At 43.5% G+C, this 20,247-nt stretch overlaps 1 protein-coding gene across 1 annotated transcript; it reads left to right on the top strand.

Annotated features, from left to right (window-relative positions):
• The first annotated feature begins 3,945 nt into the window (after nt 1-3,945).
• SNRPD1 (small nuclear ribonucleoprotein D1 polypeptide) lies at nt 3,946-16,677 on the top strand. Its single transcript, XM_049770168.1, has 4 exons — nt 3,946-4,049; nt 9,850-9,926; nt 14,796-14,987; nt 16,497-16,677. Exons 1-4 carry the CDS (start codon nt 4,036-4,038, stop codon nt 16,571-16,573), a joined length of 360 nt encoding a protein of 119 aa, XP_049626125.1. The 5' UTR covers nt 3,946-4,035; the 3' UTR covers nt 16,574-16,677.
• The last annotated feature ends 3,570 nt before the right edge of the window (nt 16,678-20,247 follow it).

Genomic DNA, 20,247 nt, shown 5'->3' with positions numbered 1-20,247 from the left:
GTGTCCCATATGGTCCCCCGTGCCTGCCAGGAGCTATTTCTGAGCAGACAGCCAGGAGTAGCCTCTGAGAACTGCCGGGTGTGGCCCAAAAACCAAAAGAAAAAAAATTCTACTATTATTCACACTATAAAGTAACAAAAATAATGGAAGTAAGGCATTTGCCTTGCATGCATAAGGACAGTGGTTGAATTCCCGGCATCCCATATGGTCCCCTGAGTCTGCCAGGAGCAATTTCTGAGCATAGAACCAGGAGTAACCCTTGAGCGCTGCAGGTGTGACCCAAAAAATCTAAAACAAAAAGAATCTTGAATATAATAGGGAGACTATCCTGTGTTTGGTATTGGGTAATCTGGAATATATGAGGAACAATATACACATAGAAAAATAGATGGGAAAGTTGTATAAAAACCCACTAAACTCCAATAGTGACAAATATTAGCACAGAAGGTTCAATTAGCATCAAATAGCTCCACAGATCCTTGGAGAATAACTTCAGTAATACCATTATAAGGTATATGTTGTAACAAATAATATAAAATAAATTATTTGCACCTGCTAAGGGGTACAAGTTCTTCTTTCTAATGTAGCATTTAGTTTATTGTTATCACATAAATATTTGCTGAGGCGAACTTAGTACTATACTAGATTGGGTAGTTTTCTTCCTTTTCCCTTCTATTTTTTTTATTTTCTTCATTTTTGTTTTGTTTTGGTTTTTGTTTTTGGGTCACATACAGCAGTACTCAGGGGTTACTCTTGGCTCTTCACTCAGATATCGATCCTGGCAGACTCAGGGACCATATGGGATGCCGTGAATTGAACCCAGGTCCGTCCCAGGTCGGCTGTGTACAAGGCAAATGCCCTACCGCTGTGCTATTTCTTCAACCCTTCACTTCTATTTTCCAATAAACCTTTTGATATTAAAAAATAAATTGCTATGGGCCCGGAGAGATAGCACAGCGGCGTTTGCCTTGCAAGCAGCCGATCCAGGACTAAAGGTGGTTGGTTCAAATCCCGGTGTCCCATATGGTCCCCCGTGCCTGCCAGGAGCTATTTCTGAGCAGACAGCCAGGAGTAACCCCTGAGCACCGCCTGGTGTGACCCAAAAACCAAAATAAAATAAAATAAATAAATAAATTGCTGAAGCACGTATTTTCAAGACACTGTTAGGATGCTACAAGGAACAGAACAGAACAAATACCCTTGCCTTCTCACAGCCTATGTTCCTATGTCAGACAAGTAAATAAGTAGCAATTGCAAAGAAAGAAATACGCATAGTAATAAACAGGAGATCAGTCTAATCAAGCATTAAATAAAAGTGAAAATGTTTTATGTCTGTACTGTCCAAAAGGGCAACCACAAATACATGTGACTTGTGAATACTTGATATGTGATTATTGCAACTGGAACTAGTTTTTTGTTGTTGTTGTTGTTGTTATTATTGTTGTTTTTGACTGGAGGTTGGACAGGGAGTCCATACACAACTGTGCACTCATGCCTTCCTCTGTACTCAGGGCTCACTTCTGGCTCATTTGGGAAACCATAAATGGTGCCAGGGATCAAACCTGGGCCAGACACATATAAGGCAAGCACCTTTCCTGCTATACTATCATTCTGCCTCTGAAATTTTGTGGGGTGAGGAGGAGGACCACAAAAAGTACTCAGTGCTTACTCCTGACTCTGCACTCAAGAATCATTCATAGCGGGGCCGGAGAGATGGCATGGAAGTAAGGCGTTTGCCTTTTATGCAGAAGGACAGTTGTTCCAATCTCAGCACCCCATATGGTCCCCTGTGCCTGCCAGGGGCGATTTCTGGGCATAGAACCAGGAATAAACCCTGAGTGCTGACGGGTGTGGATAAAAAAAAAAAAAAAAAAGACTCATTCATAGCAATACTCAGGACCATTTGGGAACGGACTTAACCCAGTTTGGCTCCGTGCATGGTCCTACTTATTGTTCTACTCAACCACCAACAATTTTTGTTTTTTTTTTTTTTTTGTTTTTTGGGCCATGTGGGTTCTTCCTGGGCTCTGAGAAATCACTCCTGGCAGGCTCGGGAGACCATATGAGATGCCAGGAGTCAAACCAGGATTGGCCAATTACAAGGCAAATGCCCTACCAGCTGTGCTATCACTCCAGGCCCCTAACTAACCTTTTTATTTCATCTAATTGTAATGTAAATAGCAGCATTCAAATATTTATTTGTTATGGGTGGTGATTATTATACCCAAGGTGTTCAGGGTGCTCATTTGGCTCTGTGCTCAGGAAATCATTTATAGTTGGCTCTGGGAACCCTGTGGGGTGCCAGGGATTGGATATAAATTGGCCACTTGCAAATCAAGTGCTTTACTCCCTGTGCTATTTCTCCAGCCCCCAATCATTGTTCTTAATCTAGGAATGCACTATTAATAAAAATCATGATGAGGTGTTTGGTTTGGTTTGGTTTAGTTTTTAAACTCTGAACTTGGACTGATTCTCCACTTAGTTCTAGAGAGGTATCCACCCACTCCTGAGTCTATGCCTGACATTCTCATCTAGAAGTAAACTTATGCAAGTGGCCGACTCTGGTTTAATCCCTGGCAGCTCATATGGTCACCTAAGCCCACCAGGAGTGATGATCCCTGAGTGCAGTCAGGAGTAAGTCTTAAGTACCTCTAGGGGAGGTCCCCTAATTTGCAAATGTGAAAAAATACAGTAGAATCAAACTTTGAGTTTTGTCACATTTTCCTGTTTGGGGGCCACACTCTGAGATTTGCTAGGTCTCTGCCTAAAGAAACTGACCCCTTTGAGTTGTTTGCCTGGACCTCAGGAAGGAGAAGGGACATGTCATGATTCAGGTTAGAGGGAGCTACCTGAGACAGTGAAAAGTCTCTTTATATGTGGGTGATGTGTATGTGAATGAAGGCGATCAAACCGATCATTTTGCAAGGAGCATGCTCAGAAACTGAGCCACATCCAGGTCTGGGGGTGAAATGCTTGAGAAAAAGAGTTAGAAAAGTGGGACTACAATGAATAGGAATATGCTTTTGAAAGGGGCAGCAATACTTCCAACCTGGCAACAGGGATAGTAGGTCTTCAGAGAATGAAACATTGAGGGAGAGTAATCTGGGAGAGGAAGTGCAAAATATCTGTGAAGGAAAAAGTAATAAAATAGCTTGTGAATTTAGTAGCGAAGGCTAAGTATGACGTGTAAGGTTCTTGTTTTTAATTAGAATTTAAGCTGGGCCCGGAGAGATAGCACAGTGGTGTTTGCCTTGCAAGTAGTCGATCGAGGACCAAAGGTGGTTGGTTCGAATCCCGGTGTCCCATATGGTCCCCCGTGCCTGCCAGGAGCTATTTCTGAGCAGACAGCCAGGAGTAACCCCTGAGCACCGCCGGGTGTGCACCCCCCCCCCCCAAATTTAAGCTGAAAGAAAATAAGCGCAAAAAGTGTGTGGTTTCCTTCTGTTTCCTTCCTGACTCTTGTTTGAAATTATCAAAGTGTCATTAATCCTCTGGGTCCTTTTTTGAATTCCCTTTCATTTACAGATAATTATGGTTGCTGTATAATACACGACACCCAGCAGTGCAGAAATGCACTGGACACAGGCCAACTTTTTAGATTTCTTTTTGTTTATTTGTTTTGGGGGGCACACCCGGCGGTGCTCAGGGGGTTACTCCTGACTCTGCACTCCGGTATCACGCTCGGCGGTGCTCGGGGACCATATAGGATACCAGCCATAGAACTCTCTTGCCTTATATGATAACTCCAGTCCCACTCATTGGATTTCAGGTCTTGGAAACCTCTGTCACCCGTCCACCCGCCTACAAGTCACACCTCCAGCCGCCAGGGGGCGCACCGCCTACCCTCGCGCCGGAAAAGCGTCTGGCCTGCGAGTCTCGGCGCTTCCGCCGCGCGTCCTCCGCGCTCTACGCGTTCTTTACGTCCCCAGGAGTCCCGGGAGGAGGCGTTTCCGGCCATTCATACTCCCTGCCCGCCAGTCCCTCCTTGTGGGCTTCTGTGCAGTCGAGCACCGGGAAAGGCGAAGCGCCGCCAGAATGAAGCTCGTGAGGTGAGAAGGAGGCCGAGGGGCTGCCGGGGGCTGGGAGGGACGTTTGGGGCGCGAGGCGGGAGACTCGGGCTGCCCCGGCTGCTGGAGGCGCGAAAGCCGCGTGCGCGCGCGGCCTGCTAACCGCCCTCGGCGCCCGCCGCTCGCGCCCATCTTGGCCCCTCTCGTCCCGCCGGCTGAGCCTCGCCTGGGCCTCGGCTGGAGGCTCGGGCTGCCCGCGGTGGGCGCCCAGGCTCTTCTCCTGCCTGGCGTCTCGGAGACTCTGTGCCGCGCTGCTGCTGCTGCTGCTGCTGCTGCTGCTGCTGCTGCTGCTGCTGCTGCTGCTGCTGCTGCTGCTGCTGCTGCTGCTGCTGCTGCTGCTGGAGCTCGTGCTTCCGGTTCCTTCCTACAATTCCCCCCCCATTAAAGAAATGCAATAGTAGGACCCGGTGGTGGAGTTTTAGACTGACGGCTCATCAGGATTCCTGTGTAACTGGACAACTCCTGCAACAGGCCGAATTCTGTCTTGGACTCTATTCATCAGCTTATGAAATCTCTCCATTCTAAAGGATGCTGCTCGAGAGAGTTAGCCCTTTGATAAAGCTATCGAGTGTCTCAAATAAAATCGCTTCTTAGAACAGATATACATCCAAGTAATAGGATTGTTCACAGGCACTTTCAATTTTGACTAGTTTTTAAGACATTCAAGAGAGACTTCCTACAAATGAATGAATCAAACCACCAAGAAAAACAAAAGTATTTGGCCTTTGATTTTATTTATTTATTTTTTGGCCTTTGATTTTAAATATCTAGTTTATTTCCTAATAAAATCTTGTCAATTGGGGCCGGAGAGATAGCATGGAGGTAAGGCATTTGTCTTCCATGCAGAAGGACGGTGGTTCGAATCCCATATGACAACCCATATAGTCCCCCGAGCCTGTCAGGAGCGATTTCTGAGCGTAGAGCCAGGAGGAACCCCTGACCCAAAATCTTGTCAGTTAAAAAAGAAAGACAAATTTTCGTTTCGGGAAGTCGTACCCATCTAGGCTTTAAAGAAAAAATTTTTTTCCTGTACCTGTCTGAGCTGTTGTGTTAACTAGGCTCACGTTTCCTGGAAAACGGGGTGGGGGCAATATATAAGATCATTTGATCTGATTAAGTAGCTTAAAGTAAATCGATTTCCACGCTGCAACTAATGTCGCGCTTAAAGCCGGCAGTGTGGAACCCTTTTTTCTATATGCGTTAGCTCGGGAGTGGGCTCATTTTTTCCTAATATCTTTTGGGCACCCTAGACTTAGTTCATTTAATCCACATTTCCCATTGAAGTAGACTAGAACTTGGATTTAGGAAACAGCTTCCCTGCATAGATTAGGATCACCTTGTTTGTGGCTGGTTGCGCATGTGATTGGTATTTCTCTTTCACCCTTTTTTTTTTTTTTTTAATCTTCTGCTTACACCTGGTCTTGCAGTGTAGTAGACCTAAAGCTTAGGATTTGTTGGGAAATCGTCACTGTCGTCTACCCAGCAGTTCTGGACATCTGTTTACTGTGCTCTACTCCTGGGTTTTTGTTTTAGTTTATGTAGCTTTCGATATTTATAATAATTTCAATGCGAGGTGGTTTGTAGAGAAGGAATTGTAGGTGAAGGTGCAGTCTTATTTGAACCATATCTTTAGAAAAAACTGTCATTGCTTCAGTTGTGCGTTTTTTAAATTTCTAGATACTTGTCATTTTGGAGCAGTACTTATTTAAAATTTTTGTATGCTCTTTTTGTATTTATTTGATTCCATTGGGGGGGTTCACATCCCACGATGCCCACCCAGGTTTTAGCTTCTAGGGCTCGGGACCATATGTATGCTCTGTCAGCTGTACTATCTGGCCCCTGTGATTTCTACCATCTACCACTTCGTCCTGATTAGATAAATTGTCAGATTTGGGGCATATTTTTCTCACCTGTTAAAGTGTCTCACTATCAAATACTCCTTGGTTATCAAAAACTCCTTGGTTGTCAGAATATTTAACTTTTAGTAAGTAGAATTCAGATAGTTCATCGGAAAATAATTTAATCTATTTAGTACTTGGACTCTGATAACTGTAGGCCCCACACGCAATTCACTTTTGCCTTTACTCAGGTGCTTACCTTGCATGTGGCTGACCCCTGGGTTTTGACCTCTGGGTTTGACAATATGGCATCCCATATTGTCCCCAAATACCTCTAGGAGTTAATCCTGAGTGCAGAGCCCAGATTAATCCCTGAGCACCACTAGGTGTGGCCCAAATGCCAAAACAAACCAAAACCTACCAAATATTGGGCTTGGAGCAAGAGTTCAACCTGAAGGACGCTTGCTTTGCTTGCCTCTGACCCAAGTTCAGCTCTCCTGAGCCCACCAGAAGCAAGACAAAATATGAAAATAAAAGATAAAAAATATAAAAAATATCAATAAAGATGAAATACTGTCAATACCTCAGAAAATTACAACAAAGCCTTGTCAGTTCTTGGACAGGGACACACATCACCCATTTCCAGTGACATTTCACTTTGGGGATGGATTATATATGCTTGGGGATTATATTTAGCAATATTCAGGATTTAACTCCTGTCTCTGCCCAGGGATTTCTCCTGGTGGGGATCGAACCTGGGTGCCCCATGCAAAGGGAATTAATTATAATAATGTGAACAGAAGCTAAGTGCTATGAATTGGGGGAATAGATATAGGTTCTTTTGGCGGGGGAGGGGATTACACCCGGCCTCGCTCAGGGGTTACTTCTGGCTCTAACATATGGGATGCCAGGATTTGAACCACTGTCCTTCTGCATGCAAGGCAAACACCTTACCTCCATGCTATCTCTCCGGGCCCGATTTAGGTTCTTTTTATTCTCTTTTTATTTCATGTTATTGTGTAGCATAAATTATTACAGACTTATTTGTAAATATGTAATAAAATTATACATTGTCATCATTTATTGAAAAAAGTTTCCTTTGCCGAAGTTGGACTTCGGCACTTTTTTTTGGTTTTTGGGCCACTCCTGATGACGCTCAGGGGTTACACCTGGCTATGTGCTCAGAAATAGCTCCTGGCTTGGGGGACCATATGGGACACCAGGAGATCAAACCGTGGTCTATCCTAGGCTAGCACCAGCAAGGCAGACACCTTACGACTTGTGTCACTGGTCCGGCCCCATCTTCCAGGTTCTTTTTGTTTAACTTTAGTTTTGGTTTTTGGGTCAAACATGGCGATGCTCAGGGGTTACTCCGGGCAGGCTCGGGACTGATGCTGGGAATAGAACCACCATCTGTCCTGGGTTTGGCTGCCTGCAAGGCAAATGCTCTACCGCTGTGCTATCTCTCCTGCCCCTTCCAGGTTCCTTTTTTCTTTTTTATTTTGGTTTCTGGATTACACCTGGCAGCACTCAGGGGTTACTCCTGGCAGCGTGGGATACCATATATGGGATGCTGGAATTCGAACCACTGTCTGTCCTGAATCAGCTGTATTCAAGACAAACGCCCTACCACTGTGCTATATCTCTCAGGCCCCCTTCCAGGTTCTTTTTAATATGACCTGGTACCCTTATTTTATTGTTGTAAACTGTCAGCACCCTCATTTATTTGGACCACACCCACCATTTATTTGGCTTACTCCTGGCCCTTATAAATAATGTGCAGTGCTGCATGTTAGCAGCCTACAAGGCTTTACAGCCCACCTTTCAGTGGAATTACTTGACACCTTTGAGGAATTCTTGACAGTTTAGGGGCCACTCCATGAAAGTCTACTTAACAGGCCACTCCATGAAAGTCTACTTAACACTGGTTGGGATGTGGATCAGTGATAAGAGATAAGTGTCAGGGGCTGGAGAGAGTATACATTATGTGTGCTTCTGATATGGACCCCTGTTTTGACCCCTGGTACCACATATTATCACCCCTGAACCCCTTCAGGATCACTCCCAAGCACAAAGCCAGGTATAGTACTTAAATATCACCACCTAATACCTCCCCCTTGCAAAAACACAAAATAAAGAAAAAGACCTGTTCATAATAATGAAAGGAGGCCATTACACGAAAATTCCATGCTGTTATAAGTAAATTTTTTTTTTTTTTTTTTTGGTTTTTGGGCCACACCTGGCAGTGCTCAGAGTACTCCTGGCTGTCTGCTCAGAAATAGCTCCTGGCAGGCACGGGGAACCATATGGGACACCGGGATTCGAACCAACCACCTTAGGTTCTGAATCGGCTGCTTGCAAGGCAAACACCGCTGTGCTATCTCTTCGAGCCCATCAAGTAATTATATTTTAAGTTAAATTCCTTTTTATTTTATTTTTTGCATGCAAGCCAAAAATGTCCTAAACACTGCTATCACTCCAGCCACTATTAAATAGTACAGCAGGAATGTACTTACATTGCACACCACCAACTCTGTTTTTTGGTTTTCTTTTGTTTGGTTTTGGTTTTGGGGTCACACACAGCATGCTCAGGGGTTACTCCTGGCTCTGTGCTCAGAAATCGCTCCTGGCTGGCACTGGGGATCATATGGGATGGGATTTGAACTACTGTTGATCCTGGGTCGGCTGCTTGCAAGGCAAATGCCCTACCGCTTTGCTATCTCTTCAGCCCCAACCAACTGGGTTTGGTCCCTGGCATCTCATATGATCTCCCAAGCATCATCAGAGCCAGAAATAACCCCTGTTCACCAATGGGTGTGGCCTCCAAAACAAGCAAGTTAACCTAAGTTAACCTAACTTTAACCTAAGTTTAAGTTTTAATTGCGGGTTTGTTTTTGTTTTTGTTTTTTTGAGTTACACAAACCAGGTAATGCTTAGAATTTGCTCCTGCTGTGTTCTGAGATCACTCCTGGAGAGGGCTTTGGTATCATATAGTCTAACATACACAATTTTTAAAAAAAAAATTTTTTTACCTGTGAACTCTCCATTATATATGTTTATAAATCAGCTTTTGACAAGAACATTTGGATAAGATGTTTTTTTTGTTTTTTTTTTTTTTGGTTTTTGGGTCACACCCCGCAGTGCTCAAGAGTTACTCCTGGCTCTACACTCAGAAATCTCTCCTGATAGGCACGGGGGACCATATGGGATACCAGGATTTGAACCACTGACCTTCTGCATGCAAGGCAAAACTCTTTATCTCTCCGTCCAGCCTGGATAAGAACTATTTTAAGTTTATTTTTATTTAAACACTGTGACTACAAAGTTGTCCATATTAGTTGGTTTGTTTTCCACAAAGTTGTACATGATTGAGTTAGTCATACAATGTATAACCTTCACCAGTGTGCATTTTCCTCTACCAATGTCAACAGTTTTCCTCTCAACCCCCCATGCCATCTTTCCTCCTACCCACCCTCCCCCACTACTTCTGGGGTATGCATTTTACTTCACATTCTCTCTTTTAACCCCTGTGGTTTGCACTATTGTTAATGAAGGGATGCCACATGTCACTATCCCTTTGCAGCACCCAGTTCTTGTCCAGAGTGATCAGTTCCAATTGTCATTTTAAGTTCTTTAAGCAACTTTCTATTCAATAGTTTTCAGATATACCATGCAGCATTGGTAACTGTAGTTAAGTTAAATTCCCAATAATTGATCTTTTACAAATGATTGTTTTGTTACTGTTCCTTTGTAAATTGAGGGTTTTCTTCACTGAAAGCTGAGCTTATTTTGTAGATTGTTAACGTAGATATAAATTTATGTACAGATTTATGTAGAGAAATCAGTAGCAGAGTCATGCCATCTGGAAAGTGCATCCTCTTAGCATTTTTAAAAAGGTAAAGATAAAATATTACCATGTTATTTTATTCTTGCTGTCTTTATAGGTTTTTGATGAAATTGAGTCATGAGACTGTAACCATCGAATTAAAGAATGGAACTCAGGTTCATGGAACAATCACAGGTATGACGTTTATTTAAATTATTTAACTTTAAGTTAAAAAAGATTTCAAATCACTCTTAGCAGTGCTGTTTTGGAAAGGCGCCATGTGCTGGAGAGATCAAACTCAGGTCTCATACATAAAAAGCATGTGATCTGGGCTAGAGAGATAGCACAGCGGCTGGGCCTTTGCCTTGCATGCACCCGACCCAGGAAGGACGGACCTGGGTTCGATTCCTGGCATCCCACATGGTCCCCCGAGCCTGCCAGGGGGACAGCCTCTGAGCACGGTTGGTTGGTTGTGGCCCCAAAACTAAAAAAAAAAGCATGTGCTCTACTTTACACCCTAGATCACCCGTTGTCTTTTTTTGTGGGAGGAGGGGGTTTTTCCATTTTCCCTGGAAGGAGACACCTTCCAGCATTTTTTATTTTTTATTTTGTTTGTTTTGCAAGGCAAACGACTTACCACTGTGCTATCACTCCAGTTCCCTTCCAGCATTTTTTAGCCAAATAGGTTTGACAATTAAGTGTGAGGACTAAAGGATTTGATATTGGGTGATCTCCAGGAACACACCAGGGGATGATTGGAGGACCATGTGGTGCCAGAGATTGAACCAGGTGTAGCTATGTACAATGTATGCCCCTTGACCACTATTCTAGATCTACAACTTCTATAACATCTTATCTTTGAGCACTTTGACCAATGCTCAGGGCTTACTTCTGGCTCAGTGCTCAGAGATCATTTCTGGCAGGTTCAGAGACCATGCGGATAGAGTTTTGGGGATCAGACCTGCCAAGAAAAGTGCCCTATTCATATATTGTCTCTCTCTGTACTATCCATAGAAATTTTTTTTTCCGTTGTTATTATTTGGGGGGGAGGGGTTTGGATCACACCTGGCAGCGCTCGGGTTACTCCTGGCTCTGTGCTCAGAAATCGCCCTGGCAAGCTCAGAGGACCATATTGGATGCCAGGATATGAACTACGGTCCTTCTGCATGCAAGGCAAACGCCCTACCGCTGTGCTATCTCTCCTGCCCAGAACAACTTTTGTTGGTTTTTGAACCATTTGTGGCAGGACTTATTCTTGATTTTGTGCTCAGGGGCCTTCCTGGCCAGCGGTCTTTAAGTGCAAGGAAAGAGCCCTATCTGCTATATGTACTTTCTCGCCATGTTTTTTATCTGTCTCTTTCAGTAATGTGTTTGGGTTGTTCTTGTGGGGTTTTTTTCTGTCCCTTCTTTGTTTCTGGGCCATACTTACTGTTCTCAGGACTCACTCCTGGCTCTGTGTTCAGGGGATTTGACCTGGATTGGCCACATGCAAAGCAAATACTCTACCTTCTGTAATATATTCCCAGTCTCCTGTATGGTTTTGTTTTTATTTAACACTGGTACTTAACTGATAATAGTAAAAAAAAAATCACAAAAATTTTGAAGAATTAACAACTTGAAAGTAAATGCTGTATTATCTGGTTCCATGCTGAGTTTTGTGTTTTTTTGGTTTTGGGGCCACACCCAGTGACACTCAGGGGTTACTCTTGTCTATGCCTTTAGAAAATGCTCCTGGCTTGAGAGACCATATGGGACACTGGGGATCGAACCAAGGTTCATCTGGGTCAGCTGCATGCAAGGCCAATGCCATACCACTGCACTATCACTCTGGTCCTTGCGTATTTCTTTTTTTTGTTTGTTTTTTTGGTTTTTGGGTCACACCCGGCAGTGCTCAGGGGTTACTCCTGGCTGTCTGCTCAGAAATAGCTCCTGGCAGGCACGGGGGACCATATGGGACACCGGGATTCGAACCAACACCTTAGGTTCTGAATCGGCTGCTTGCAAGGCAAGCACCGCTGTGCTCTCTCTCCGGGCCAAGTAATTATTTTTTTAAGTTAAATCCTTTTTTATTTTTTTTGCATGCAAGCCAAAAATGTCCTAAACACTGCTATCACTCCAGCCACTATTAAATAGTACAGCAGGAATGTACTTACATTGCACACCACCAACTGTGTTTTTGGTTTTGGGGTATTTCTTGCGTATTTCTTTTTTCTTTTTTTGGTTTTTGGGCCACACCCGGTGGTGCTCAGGGGTTACTCCTGGCTGTCTGCTCAGAAATAGCTCCTGGCAGGCACAGGGGACCATATGGGACACCGGGATTCGAACCAACCACCTTTGGTCCTGGATCGGCTGCTTGCAAGGCAAACGCCACTGTGCTATCTCTCCGGGCCCTCTTGCATATTTCTTATGTTGAGTTATAGACTATGTTTGTTGGTACTCATTTTATTCAAAGGTCACTCCTGGTGGTCTTACGCAGTGCTAGGGACAGAACTTGCACTGTATAAAGAATAGTCAGCCTGATGACATATTTTTCTAGCTCCTATCTTGAAATACTTGGGTTTTAGTTTCCTAAGTAAAAATGAAAGTTTGGGGCCATGAAAGTTTGGGGCCGGAGAGATAGCATGGGTTTGCCTTGCATGCAGAAGGACGTTGGTTCGAATCCCGGCATCCCATATGGTCCCCTGAGTATGTCTTATTAAAATATGAATTATGATGTTTTAGGTATAATAAACTTTCAAATATTTTTGTTTTGTTATCATTGTTTTGATTTGGGGTAACTCACCTGGCAATGGGATGGCTTCTGGCTTTGCACTCACTCAGTTACTAATGGCACGTGGCTGACCTGGTTTCAGTCTTATATGTCTCATACAGTCTCCTGAAAATAGCCAGAGTAATTCCTGACTCAGATTGAGGAGTAACCCCTGAGCTTTGCCACGTGTGACCCCCCCCCTTCCAAATACCTGTTAAGATTTAAGATTCTTGCCTTGCATTGTGCTTATCCCAGTACTACACCTTTTGGTGGGTGTGGGAACTATAATTAGCAGTACATAAGGGTTACTCCTGACTCAGGAAACACTCATTAGGGATTCAGAGTCCCATATAGAATCGGGGGATGAACACAGGTGGGCCTCATGCAAGGCAAGCACACTACCCATTCATTACTCTTAACTTTGGTCTCCCACAGTATAGTTTCTTGAGCATAAAATCCTGGAGGAACCTGTCGGTGCCGTTCCATTCCCCACTGCTACACAAAAATGACTGAAATTTCTAGTAATACTGGCCAGAGAGATAAAAGTATATAAAACTATATTTTCTACAGGAATAGTTTTTTTAAAATTGGGGCTCAGGGGCCAGAGGAATAGCACAGCGGTAGGACATTTGCCTTGCATGTGGTTGACCCAGGACAGACCTGGGTTCAATCCCCGGCATCCCATATAGTCCCTCAAGCCTGCCAGGAGTGATTTCTTTTTTTTTTTTTTTTTTTTTTTTTTTTTCGTTTTTGGGCCACACCCGTTTGACGCTCAGGGGTTACTCCTGGCTATGTGCTCAGAAATCGCCCCTGGCTTGGGAGGACCATATGGGACGCCGGGGGATCGAACCGCGGTCCTTCCTTGGCTAGCGCTTGCAAGGCAGACACCTTACCTCCAGCGCCACCTACCCGGCCCCAGGAGTGATTTCTGAACGCAGAGCCAGGAGTAACCCCTGAGTACTCTTGGGTGTGACCCCACAAAAAAAAAGTGGGGGGCCGGAGCAGTGGCGCAGTGGTGTAGGGCATTTTACGCAGCTGACCTAGGAAGTATCCCCTGGTGTCCCGTATGGTCTCCCAAGTCAAGAGTGATTTCTGAGCGCATAGCCAGGAGTGATCCCTGAGTATCACTGGGTGTGGCCCAAAACCAAAATAAAATAAAGTTGGGGGGGGCAATAGTTATAGTAGATATGACATTTTCCTTATATGTGTCAACCCTGATTGGATCCCTGGCATCCCATATGGTCTCTTGAGCACAACTAGTACAAATTCCTGAATACAGAGCCAGGAGCAACCCTTGAATAAACAAATTGACCCAAAAACAAAAAAATTAGGAGCCACACCCCCACTGTGCTCAGGGCTTACTCCTAGCTCTGCTCAAGAATAATTTTTGGGGGCCGGGTAGGTGGCGCTGGAGGTAAGGTGTCTGCCTTGCAAGCGCTAGCCAAGGAAGGACCGTGGTTCGATCCCCCGGCGTCCCATATGGTCCCCCCCCAAGCCAGGGGCGATTTCTGAGCACATAGCCAGGAGTAACCCCTGAGCGTCAACCGGGTGTGGCCCAAAAACCAAAAAAAAAAAAAAAAAAGAATAATTTTTGGGGGTCGGAGAGATAGCATGGAGGTAAGGCATTTGTCTTGCATGCAGAAGGTCGGTGGTTTGAATCCGGGCATCCCATATGGTGACCTGAGCCTGCCAGAGGCGATTTCTGAGCATAGTACCAGGAGTAACCCCTGAGCGCTGCTGGGTGTGACCCAAAAACCAAAAATAAAAATTTTTTTTTTGTTGGGCTCAGGACCATATGTGATGCCAGGGATCAAACCCACATCGACTCCATGCAAGGCTAGCCCCCTGTCTATACTGTCTCTCTGGTTCCTATATTGTACTGTATTTTAAAACAAAGCTAAAGTTGGACAGGTAGTCGAGGAAAGGTTTAGTCCCTGTTTTAGTCCCCAACACTGTATGGTTTTCTTATTACCACCAGCAGGAAAAATGAGCTGCTGGGAAATCTAGGCAAAATAAGCATTGAGATAGGGGGATAACTAGGGACAGCTGGAGTGAGTCATATGTACCAGATTGGCTCGAGGCATTCACATGCTTAATTGCAAGCATTTTATGCTAGGAAAAACCTCTCTTGAGGGAAGAGTTTTGATTTATATCACCATGACTTTACTGTACAAATTGCATGTTATAGAAACTTGGATCTTAGCAGGTAATTTTTTGTGGTAATAATAATTCTGTCATAATAGTTGATTGTTTTCCTTACTATGCTTAAATTCTTAGTTCTTCATAATAATCATTACCCTCTTTCTTTGCTGTAGGTGTAGATGTCAGCATGAATACTCATCTTAAGGCTGTGAAAATGACCCTGAAGAACAGAGAACCTGTACAACTAGAAACACTGAGTATTCGAGGAAATAACATTCGATATTTTATTCTACCAGACAGCTTACCTCTGGACACACTACTTGTGGATGTTGAACCCAAAGTGAAATCTAAGAAAAGGGAAGCTGGTAAGTTTGATAAATTATAACTTATTTATGAATGGATATATTTACACCCTGATTCCCCTATCTGTTCTTCAGAAGTGGGGGCTTGGATGATTTGGGGTGCTAGGGATCACATCTGGATGTCACATGCAAGGCAAGCATCTCGCCCCACTATCTTCCTGGTCCCTTATATGCTTAATCTTTGGTTTTGGGGCCACACCAGGCAGTGCTCAGTGGTTACTCCTGGATTCAAAATTACACACAAAATTTCCTCCTGGAAGGCTTGGTGTCTATGGATGGGATACCAGGGGTTGAACCCTGGGTCAGCCTCATGAAAGGCAAACTCCCCTACCCGCTATGATATCGCTATGGCTTCCATATTTAGTCGCCACACCTGGCGGTGCTCAGGGGTTACTCCTGGCTGTCTGCTCAGAAATAGCTCCTGGCAGGCACGGGGGACCATATGGGACACCGGGATTCGAACCAACCACCTTTGGTCCTGGATTGGCTGCTTGCGAGGCAAACGCCGCTGTGCTATCTCTCTGGGCCCCCATATTTAGTCTTTAACCTTTTAACCTCTTTATTGTCTGGATTTGTGTGTGTAATTTTACTTCTCTTTTATGGCTATAAAGGATATTCTTTACTATTAAATTGAAATTATTTTTGATAAAACGGAAATTTTATTGAAAATAGTTGAAAGCTATTTTTATTAATGGAATAATTTAATTTATAAAATAATTTAACAGATTATAAGTTTGTATTTATAAATTCATTGAGTTTTTAATAAATGCTTATGTGTTATTATAAAATAATTATCAAAAATAATTGAGAGCTATTGAAGTTTTTGTTTCGTTTTGGTCATACCCAGTGGCACTCAGGGTTTACTCCTAGCTCTGCGCTTAGAAATTGCTCCTGACAGGCTCATGGGACCACATGGGATGCCAGGATTCAAACCATGTTCATCCTGGGTCGGCTGTGTGCAAGGCAAATGCCCTACCACTGTGCTTTCTCTCCAGCCTCAAAGTTTTTTATTTTTATTGAAACTGGGGCCAGAGAGATAGTATAGTGGTAGGACATTGGAATCTGAAACTAGTGAACAGACTTATTTACTGCATGGGTGCTTGAGTGTTATTTCAAAGGCCTGGGATCCTCTGTGTGTAAGTTCCCATTGAACTATATGCCATTGTCCAGAATTTCTTTTTTTTTTTTTTTTTTTTTGGTTTTTGGGCCACACCCGGTAACGCTCAGGGGTTACTCCTGGCTATGCGCTCAGAAGTCGCTCCTGGCTTGGGGGACCATATGGGACGCCGGGGGATCGAACCGCGGTCCGTCTCCTAGGCTAGCGCAGGTAAGGCAGGCACCTTACCTCCAGCGCCACCGCCCGGCCCCCAGAATTTCTTTATTAGTCAACATGATGATGTGTTGGGAACATTTGAGAAACTGAATTTATAGTTTTATTTCCTGTTGATGCTGTTTGAAGCAAACTAACGTTTGTATGGATTAGAATTTACCCTACTTTGTTCTCTCTTTCAGTTGCAGGAAGAGGTCGAGGAAGAGGAAGAGGAAGAGGGCGTGGCCGGGGCAGAGGAAGAGGGGGTCCTAGAAGATAATGTCTCAGAATTATTGCTTCAAATTGATAGTGATGGGGATATTTTTTGTACAGGTTTTGTTTGTTTGTGTCAGTTTTTAATAAACATAAGTGTGGGGTAGAGTTGTCTATTGTCTATTAAATTGAATCTTCTAGTTCATAGTAAGTTCTTGGATTGGCCTAGTAAAAGCTACACCATCTCAGAATAATTCAATACTTAGATCAGGCTTTAAGTTTTGGTTTGGTTTTTTTGGGCCACACCCGATGATGCTCAGAGATTACTTCTTGCTATGCGCTCAGAAATCTCTCCTGGCATGGGGACCGTATGAGATTCCGGGGATCAAACCTTGATCCGTCCTAGGTCAACCACATTCATGGCAAGTGCCTTACCTCTCTGCACCACTGCTCCGGCCCCATAAGTTTTGTTTTGTTTTAACTTTCAAGTGTCTTTTAGTTTCACATGCACAGAAATTGCATGTTACTGTTTTACTTACTCCAATCTGTGGAGCAAGAGCAGTTAATTTCTATTTAATTTCTTCATAATTTTAAGTCCTATAGAATGGGCTCTTAAAATTGGTTCTCTGGGGCCCGGAGAGATAGCACAGCGGCGTTTGCCTTGCAAGCAGCCAATCCAGGACCAAAGGTGGTTGGTTCAAATCCCGGTGTCCCATATGGTCCCCGTGCCTGCCAGGAGCTATTTCTGAGCAGACAGCCAGGAGTAACCCCTGAGCACCGCCGGGTGTGTCCCAAAAACTTAAAAAAAAAAAAAAAAAAAAAAGTTGAGTTCTATAGGGTGTGGCCCAAAACCCCCCCCCAAAAAAAATTGGTTCTCTGGAGCTTTTGGTCTGTGAAGTCTTGGGTACTTCAAGAAATGTGATTGTCATCTTTATTTTAGTCATTATGAAATTACAGTTATTCATGATTTAGTTTCAGGTATACAGTGTTTCAACATCTATCTCTTTTTTAGTGTCCACTCCAACAAATGATTATTTCTATTTATACTTCTTGGTTTTATTTTTTTAAATAGGTTCCTACTTGAACATAGTTTTATATTCTGATATGAAACTGCTTATAAAGATCATCAGATTTAACCAGTGAGTAATACTAAAACTTGCTAATATGGATGTTCCTGTAATGGTTTCATTGCCAACTGTTTTTACAAGGACTCCTTTTAAAATAGAAGTAATAAATATATGTGTAAGTATAAAGGTAGCGCAGTGAGCTCAAAAGGCTAGAGCAATTGCTTTATATTGGGATGCCCAAGTTGTATTGATTGGAAGACACTGCATGATATAGGTAAAAACCAAAACACTGGGTGGGGAACTTGTTTTGCATATGGTGGACCCAAGTTGGCTATCCCTCACCTTACAACAGGGGTTTCAAACTCAATTTACCTGGGGGCCGCAGGAAGCAAAGTCGGGGTGATCTTTGAGTGCAAAGTCAGTAGTAAGCCTTGAACATTGGGGGATGTGACCCAAACAACTAAAACAAAGCAAAAAAAGATTTCCTCTAAGGCAGGGTCACAAAATGTCTAGGGAGGGCTGCAAACGGCCCACAGGCCACGAATTTGAGACCCCTGCCTTACAAGGTCTTCTGAGCCAACCAGGAATATGCCCTGATAATTGTTAGGTGTAGGCCTTTCTCCCTCAAGAAAAAAAAAAAAGGAAAGTCAGCAGGAAGAAAATGATAGTTTTTTCTATTAGTAAGTTTGGTTTAGTTTTCAGGCCACATGTTGCATGCTCAAGGCTTACTACTGGCTCTTTGCTTATGGATCACATAAGCTGTTCAGGGTATCTTATGGGGTGTCAGGAATTAGTGGCCATTTAAGTTTTGGAGCCACACCCGGTGGCACTTAGGGATTGCTCCTGGCAGGTCCAGGAGGCTGGGATAAAACCCGTACGTCTGTGCCAGATGTAAGCAAATGCCCTATCACTGTGCTATTGCTTTGGCCGAAGAATACTTTTTTTTTGTCTTGCTTTGTTTCTGGGCCACACCCGGTGACACTCAAGTGTTATTCCTGGCTATGCACTCAGAAATTGCTCCTGGCTTGGGGGACTGTTTGAGATGCCAGGGATCGAACCCAGGTTCGTCCTGGGTTAGCTGTGTGCAAGGCAAACACTCTACTGCTGTGCTATCGCTCAGGCCCCAAGGTTTTGTTGTGTTTTTTTTTTAAGTTACTTTGATGACAGGGGAGAAATGATTCTCACTTAATCATTTATATGGGTTTTGTAACTATTTTTTTTTGCAGGGGGTTTGGGCGTCTCCCGGCCCTTCACTCGGGAATTACTCATGGGCGGGAATTACTCATGGGCATTCTCAGGCACTATATGGGATGCCAGGGATTGAACCTAGGATGACTGCAAGGCAAATGCCTTACCTACTGTACTGTTGATCCAGGTCCAAAATTTTTTAGTAAGAAAAAAAATTTTTTGCAGGGCCGGAGAGATAGCATGGAGATAAGGAGTTTTGCCTTGCATGCAGAAGGATCGTGGTTCGAATCCCAGCATCCCATATGGTCCCCCAAGCTTGCCAGGGGCAATTTCCGAGTGTAGAGCAGTGCTTCTCAAATAGTGGGGCACGAGGCTCTGTAAAGAGGGACGCGTTTGACCTCAGCAATCACTGTCATAACAAGCTAAGCCCCACGTTTATGTCTCTGTCTGTCTCTGGAGCTGAGAGTTGTTGGGTCCTGCTTCAAAACTCGCTTCGAAAAGCTATGCATTGTAAAATGGGCTCATTGTAGCCATTAATCCAGACATCACCTCTGATTTAAAAATCAGCTCAAATTTTTTGTTTTGCAGGTTAAAGTTTTTTTTAAATAAAGATACTATTTACAGGGGCCGGAGTGATAGCATAGTGATAGGGTGTTTGCCTTAGATGCGGAAGGACAGTGGTTCAAATCTCAGCATCCCATATGGTCCCCTGAGCCTGCCAGGAGCAATTTCTGAGCGGACAGCCAGGAGTAACCCCTGAGTGCTACCGGGTGTGGCCCAAAAACCAAGAAAAAAAGAGAGAGAAAGATACTATTTACAGTCAAGCAGGGGGTGTGAAAAATGTTTTCTTTCTAGGGGAGCATGACAGAAAATAATTGAGAACCACTGGTGTAGAGCCAGGACTAACTCCTGAGCACTGCCAGGTTTGACTCAAAAACCAAAAAAAAAAGAAAAGAAAAATTTTTGCAAAGGTGTAGTCTCATTCAGTGGATTATGTAAGCTCATAATGTAGCATGGGTTTTTTTTGTTGTTTTTGTGGCATATGTACCTCACTTTTTCCCTGTGATCTGTTAGTGTTTATTCCCAGTAAGTCCAAGAAGGCAAAGAAGCAAGGTGAAGAGATTTAAAGGGGCAAATTAGAAAGACTTTTCAACAGTAATCAATAATCATAGATTAATTTCTGACCTCATGGTAAAGACCAAAGTAAACAGTAAAATAAACATACATAATTAAAGATTGTAAATAAACTTGGTAAGAATTCTTTCTATTGTTGGATTTCAAGGCAGTGGGTATTGGCATCTCATTTGATTTTGATTTTTTTTTGTCATGTAGCATGTAGGTGTTAGTAGTATGAAACTGGTTAGAACAGTTTAGATTAAGACTAAAATTATAGGAGGTACTCAGCAAACATTCTTCTAGAAGTCTTTATTTCACATTAAATGAAAAATCATATGAAAACAACTGATTATCATTATATTCAAAGCAC

This window comes from Suncus etruscus, chromosome 3, assembly GCF_024139225.1.
Source record: "Suncus etruscus isolate mSunEtr1 chromosome 3, mSunEtr1.pri.cur, whole genome shotgun sequence".
Taxonomy (NCBI): Eukaryota; Metazoa; Chordata; class Mammalia; order Eulipotyphla; family Soricidae; genus Suncus; species Suncus etruscus.
Note: the sequence above shows the minus strand (reverse complement) of the source record. Positions and strands in the feature narration are given on the sequence as shown.